This window comes from Rhinolophus ferrumequinum, chromosome 3 (genome assembly GCF_004115265.2).
Source record: "Rhinolophus ferrumequinum isolate MPI-CBG mRhiFer1 chromosome 3, mRhiFer1_v1.p, whole genome shotgun sequence".
Lineage (NCBI taxonomy): Eukaryota > Metazoa > Chordata > Mammalia > Chiroptera > Rhinolophidae > Rhinolophus > Rhinolophus ferrumequinum.
The window spans coordinates 99,278,816-99,285,926 of NC_046286.1; the positions used below are offsets into that span (position 1 = coordinate 99,278,816).

A 7,111-nucleotide genomic window follows, 5' to 3' on the forward strand; every position below is an offset into this window, starting at 1 on the left:
CAAGATTTTGTATTCAATCTGTTGCAGTGTAGGAATAAAATCTAGCCTCTCACAGATACATGGTTGAAAAAGGGGGAGTATTTTAATAGCCTTCATTCTCTGATACTACACCAAAACTCAACAAACAGCTTCTTAAGGTTAACTGCAATACGAAACCAGAAGTCATATCAATGAATTCTTTTGTACTTTGTAACCTTGAAATCCATTAGTATATCCATGCATCATGATCATTCAGAAAATACTGATTTACCAAGTCATACAGATCTTTCCAATGTTGACACCATTTATTAAATATTTTTAAAAATCACATCATTAATATCACCCCCAATCTCATCAGAAAAGCCTTTAAGTGTTGAGCAGCTGTCAAGCTGACAATGGCAGGTACAAGTTTTCTAAGATCTAATTTTCACTTGAAAGCTCAAATTTTGTCATTGGCAAAAAATACGAACAACTCCTTGCTTGAAGAGACAGGCTCATTTTGTTAATTTTTAAGCAAGTGTCTGCCAAATACCCACTTCAGAATAACTGCAGTTTGTCAGTTGTTCTTTCAAGTAAAAATGATATGCCATGAAAAAAAGCAGCTAGTTCAGTGTGCAACTCAATCACACAATTGCTTTTCCTCGAAAAATAAATCTTACTTTGGTATAAAGCAGAAGTGCTTTAATGTGTACTTCCCATTTCTTCACACAGAATATTAAAGAGGTAAGTTCAAGGGTCCAGATTTAATGAAATTAGTAATTTTATGCTTCAACGAGGACATCTGATGCAATGATGGCTATTCTTAAAAAATGACAGATGGATGGTAATGAAGAACACAATGACTCCTAGTACAGTTTGGGGTCACTGCCTAGATTACATCAAGGCATTGGCAGTTTTACCCCCCATTGCTTCTGTACCATCAGTGCAAATGTCTTAGTATTATTATGAAAAGTTTTGACTTTACAGACCCCAAAAAGGGTCTCAAGGATCCCCAAAGTTCTGTGGACCAGTTTGAAAACCACTGTGTTAAACCAGAAAGGGCATGTGTGATAATCAAATCTTAGAACCACAAAATAGAATGCAAAATTGTGAAGACAATTTTGTATGTGCTTTTTTTTCCCTGAGAGAGAATGCCTAGCTTTCATCAGATTCTCAAAAAGATCCGACCCGAAGGTTAATATGGACACTTAAGCTTAGAAATCCACCCAAATTCCACTATGAAAGCCCCACTATTTGTCAGGTTTTACTGATTTCTTCCACAAGATATATTCTGCTCTGAATATATCCTATAATATAGGAGGAGATGACCATGAGGTTCGTAGGAGTGATCTGGGAAGTGCCATATGAGCCCTGATATTCAGAGGTGGGTCCAAATGCACTTGTAATGTGGTCTCTTCACATTACCATATCCGTAAGGCTTAAGTATGATTATGAGGTTATTAAAGGTACTACATGCAAGTAGAAAGGGAATTCAACTGGCTTATGATTTTTCACATAACACTGTTCTTCTAAAGCAAACATCAAATTGTAATCACATAGTTATCTGTGTGAATATTTAATATCTCTCTCTTGCAGTGAGGCTAGCTTCCAGAGGGGCAGATGTTTTGTTCACTTTTATATCTCTTAAACCTACCTAGCATAGTGCCTCACACACAAAAGAGCCCAAGGTAACATTTGTGGAAGCAATAAAGTAATGGATAAACCATATGGGGTAGGAAGGGCAGAGACAGCATAATACATAAGAACAAGTAACTACAAGCAAACATGAGGAAAATTTCTCATCAACTAGGGAAGTGACCTACATGAGACCATGACAATGATTGCTCAATCTTGCTCATGGAGTGAGGATTTTCTGTCCTAAGTAATCATTGTTTCAAAATTTACTGAGCACCTACTATGTGCCAGGAACTTTCTTCGAAAGGGGTGTTGCAGTAATGCACAACCATGTATGGTCTCTGGGTTCAAGAAGCTGACATGTTTTAAACTGATACTGAGATGCACTTTATTTCAACATTTTAACATCTCTGAGTTAGAAATACCTCTTGAAATCAGTACTGTGTCAAGAGTTTAACTGGCATCACTTTTTCTTTCTTAGTGGTACATAAAATATTAGGGCCTCTTCCAACCGGCAATGAATTACCTAGATTTACATCTAAAGTCATGTTGTGAATAGGAAGTGTGCTAGATGAGCTTTTCAAAGTCTTGTTCTGCTAAAATTTAAGAAAGCACATAATTACTTCTTTCCAAATGAAAATAAAGACCGTTGATTAACTTGTGCGCTTCTGTATACAGGTTTACTTCTAAAAGCAATATGAAAGAACATCAACATTTTTATTTTAACTACGCAACACAGCTGTCATTTATTTGTAAACAATAACAATTCTATGAATGGATTTCGGTGTCACAAACCTTATTGAACCATTCAGGGCTTTTCTTTTTAGCCAGTGATAATGTTGTAACAAATCCAGCTAGCATTCCCGCTGCAGCAACAGTACCAAGGAAAATTCCACCTGTCAAGAGTTTTTGGGGGAAGGCGTGGGGGGTGGGGAGAGAGAGTAAAGAAAAAGAAAAAACCTGAAGTTAAAAAGACGTACACTAGTAAGTTTCAGGTACTACTTAAGTTACATTCAAAATCACTTCTGCAATTCGAGAAAGGAGGCTAAGCAGCTCTTGTCAAAGGTAAACGACAGAGGCTGTGAAACCCGCGTGACCTCACTACCTCTGGTTCCTGAGGTCATTCTGGGGTATCATTCTCAAGTGCAGAGAATGGGCGCAGGTCCCTTCACCGGGACCGCAGCGTGAAGTTTCTCCCGGGGAGGAAAAACGAGATAGTGGAGATTAGAAAAAGGGAGGGCAGGAGAGAAAGTGCAGAAGGGATGGAGGGAAATGCAACACACAGAGCAGCTCTCCGGACCAGCCGTGAGCCCAGGGGAGACTCCACCTCCCACGACCACTTACCCACCCGGGCCGCCGGGTCCCACGTGCTAAACTCAGAGGCAAATCCAAGCCAAGGTCTCCCAGGGCGGAGTATAAGTGGGAATGTCCGCTCCCGCGCAGGCAGAGCCCGGGGGTGAGCTCGCCCCGACACCCGCAGCTCACCACAACACACCTTTAACCACGAACAGCCGGTCGTCGGTGGACCCCGCAGCCTCCAGCCCCGAGGACCGTTCCCCAGGCCCGGTGCCCGCGGTCTCCATGTTTATCAGCCTCCACCACTGCGTCCGGCGCCAACTGGGCCCGGGTGAAAGCGAGAGCGAGGCGGAGGAGAAAGGTTCCGCTCTCAACTCCCCCTGTACAACCTGAATACCCGTCCGGGGAACGGCCGCTGTCCCTAAACCCTCTCTCCTTCCCCGCCGCAGGACATGGAAGATATGGTAGCTGCACCTGGTGTCGCCAGCCCGGCCCCGGGGGCGGTGTCCGCCAAGGCCGTCTCCCAGGGAGGATCGTTTGCCAGCTCCCAGGTGACGATCGCTGCACTTGAATACGGTGGCTACTTGAAACAGTGATCAGCCCTGACTCTAGGAGGCGGTGAGGGGTCACAGATTGTGCCGGGAACCGAGTCCCTGCCTGATTTGAGACCCTGGATGGAGCTCAGTTTCCTGATCAGCCTTAAACCATGTACAAGGGTTTGGCCTGCGCTACATCTCGCGATTCTAACAAACAGGACTCAGTCCTTGTCATTTTCTGAGAAATGTCATAATAGTTTTCACTTTAGGTATAAGTGACAGGTTCTACCCCTGGAAGAGAGTCAGCCTACCAGCTCTTGGGTGATGCACCTCCTTCTGTACGGTTTGATTGATCAGCCTATGGCGCGGAGTGGATGGCTACTTTAGCTGAGCTGAAGTGAAGGATACAACTCAGCGGGTGGAGGAGAGGACCGCTCGGAGGGTTGCCGACACGGTGCTTCAGGCTGTGCTTGAGCTCCTCCAGCCGGGGAAACGCTGGCAGCCGGTGCACAGGCCTGGTCTTCACAGTCTGAGAGGCTGATTTGTAAATGGTGGTGGATTTTGTCAATGGCCATTGAGAGGAGACTGGTAGTCATAGAAAATCTTTTCAGCCTCACAAACAGACACATGACAGCATCGTTTTAGTTTTGTTTTTATTAGTTTCAAGTGTACAAAACAATGTAATAGACATTTCACTCCTCACAAAGTAATCACCCGACTCCCCCAATCTATTGCCCCTCTGACATCATATGACAGCATCTTTTAACATGAGGCAATCTGTCATTTGTTCATTCTGAACCAAAAGAAAAAAAAATGGATGGAGATCTTTACTCATTTTTATATTCAGTGTGTCACCTAGTTGTTCATGTTAAATAAATATTGGATGAATGACTAAATGAATGCGTCAGTTTTTGCATCAGTTACATGCAGTTAATAGCTAGAAGCTGGGCTCAGGTCCTAAACCACTTTTCAGCTATGTGCGCTTGGTTGCATTATTTAGGCTCTCTATACCTCAGTTTCCTCATCTGTAAAATAAGGAAACTGATAGCACCTACTCATAGGGTTGCTGTGAGAATTAAATGCAGCAATGTAAATAAAGAAGTTAGCATATAAGACATGGAAACAACCAAAATGCCCATCGGTAGATGACTGGATTAAGAAACTGTGGTACATTTATACAATGGAGTATTATGCAGCCATAAAGAAGAAAGAAATCTTACCATTTGCAACAACATGGATGGATCTAGAGAACATTATGTTAAGTGAAATAAGTCAGACAGAGAAAGATAAGTACCATATGATCTCACTTATTTGAGGATTCTAAAGAAAAGAATAAGTGAATGAACTAATCAGAAACAGTTTGGGAGACAATGAGGAAAAACTGAGGGTTGCTAGATGGGCGGGAGGGGTGGGGGGTGGGGGGGAGGGTGAGGGGATTGGAGGGCAGTCGGTGACCACAGGATGGCCACGGGGTTTGAAAATTAATCTGGGGAACGTAATTTGGTGGTTACCAGAGCGTAAGGGGGTTGGGGGGTGGGGGATGAGGGTGAGAGGGATCAAATGTATGGTAATGGAAGGGGAGCTGACTCTGGGTGGTGAACACACAGTGTGATTTATGGATGATGTGATACAGAATTGCACAACTGAAATCTATGTAATTCTACTAACAATTGTCACCCCAATAAATTGAAAATAAATTAAAAAAAAAAAAAGAAGTTAGCATAGTGCCTGGCTCAAATAAATACTCATATATGTTAGCTCATATATTTCATGTGGGTGAAATCACAAAGAATTTATCTAAACTTTGAATTCCTTGCAAACACAATGCCAAAGTCTAAAAGGGCCCTTTAAACTGGTAAATGCTGTGCTAACTTGTTGAAGATCTTGAGGATTTAGCTTTTTTCCTTCCCCTCATAGACAATAACATTTACTGAGTGCTCTCTATATGTCTAAGTGCTTTGAGACCCTGATATATTTGAGACCCAAATATATTATCTCATTTAATCTCCATAAAGTCAGAGAGATTAACTTCCTCAACTCACATAGCTGTTAAGCAGCAGAGCCAGGACTGAAAAACAGTTTTGTTCGAGTCCTTACCCACCGCCCAGTGGGCCTCATGTTTGAGCTTGATAATTGGAATCTCCTGGAAGGGCTTGTTGACCACAGATAGCTGGGCCTCACTCCCACCATTGTTGATTCAATTTGGTTGGGGCGAAGCCTGAGAACTTGCCTGGCTAATAAGCTCCCAGGTGATACAGATGCTGCTGGTTCCACTTGGAGAATGTCTTTTCTCTGCCATGTTGTTACAGGTTATATACCTCTTGAGATCCACTTTAACACTTGGAATTCTGTTCTCCCAAGACTCTTGGAAAAAGTGCAGGCTCCATGACTCTCCCCGCCTTTGCTGTCTCCCCAAGAAGCACAGAAACTTTTTATTTTAAGGAGTTTATAATTACTTACTGAAAGGAATAGAACAGAGAGGCTACATCTTTAAATCTAGGGACATTACAGCGTCCTGTGCTGTAGAGCCTGTCTCTATTTTGAGACAGTACCTACCAATCCTGCTTTTATTCCTGAGGATGAAGCTCACAAACCTCTACCTTCTTTCTAACTCCCAAAGATAATGAACAACTTTCCTCCTTCCTACTGAAAGCTCATTTTCCCAGTAGAGGGCAGAAGAGGCAATTAAGGCAAACCAATAGATAACCTTTGCCTTGGGTGAGCAATCTGCATTTTGAGGATCCTCCTCAGATACACACCCTGAGGAGGAGGGACAAAGAACTCCTCGGACCCTACCAGCCAGCTCGTGGGGGAATTATAACCTCGCTCCTCACTGGCCCCAAGCTCCTGCCACTTGCTCTGTTCCAGGTCCTGGGAGAGGGTGATTACTGAGCCTGGGAACCCTACAAGGCACAAAATGGGGAGTCCCTGGCCCTGAGATTAGAACCATATTCCAGCCATCCCAACTTAGAATGCTTCAAGAAAACAGATTTGAAAGACAATGTTACCCAATATCGCATATTTCTCCAGTGCACAAAATTAGGTACTTCTGGTGCCATCTGATTAATGCGCCTGCTCTAGGAACCCCCAAATCCCACGTTGACTGGTTTCGGTGGGAATGCATAATACAAGCTCCAAACAGGGGACTTGCAAACATTTGGAACACAGTTTCTACAAGACAGGGGCACTTGTTCTGAAAGAGTAAGACAAGCATTTCCAAGCATGGAAACCAGTGCTCAGAAAGTTGCTTCATGCAATAGGAGCCGGACCAACGTTTCAATGGAAGCATGATTCCCTTTGAGGAAAAAGTAATTGAAATTTCTTGTAAGCAAGCCAGAGAGGCTGCTGGGAAAGCAAGTTTCTCTGAGACAGACTCCGTTGCTATTTTGGTGTTTGTTTTACTCAGCTGAAGGTCCATACCAGTGATGCATCTGACCACATTCTTATTTCAAACCTTTTGGCCTCTGTGGATTCTATTTCAAATTTTGACAGCTAGAAACCTGTTAGCATTAAAGTTCCCAGAATTCGGGTAGCCCTCACTCTAGCTAGTTCCAAACAATGACAGGCTTTTTTCCCATCTATTTTAAAAACATTTTTCTCTTTGCTTTCTCTATGCTTGAAGTATGAAGCTGAGTTCTTTTTAAAATCTGATAACGGTCACATATTGGTCATTTTCTCCCTGCTGC

The 7,111-nt window shown here is 43.0% G+C and overlaps 1 protein-coding gene across 1 annotated transcript in view; it reads right to left on the reverse strand.

Annotated features, from left to right (window-relative positions):
* Nucleotides 1–4,180, reverse strand: part of TMEM242 (transmembrane protein 242) — a 28,305-nt gene extending 24,125 nt beyond the window's left edge. The window contains 2 exon segments of the mRNA XM_033103375.1: nt 2,389–2,489; nt 3,089–4,180. Of these exon segments, the coding sequence (XP_032959266.1) occupies nt 2,389–2,489; nt 3,089–3,176 (189 nt within the window). The 5' untranslated portion in view covers nt 3,177–4,180.
* Nucleotides 4,181–7,111: the final 2,931 nt, after the last annotated feature.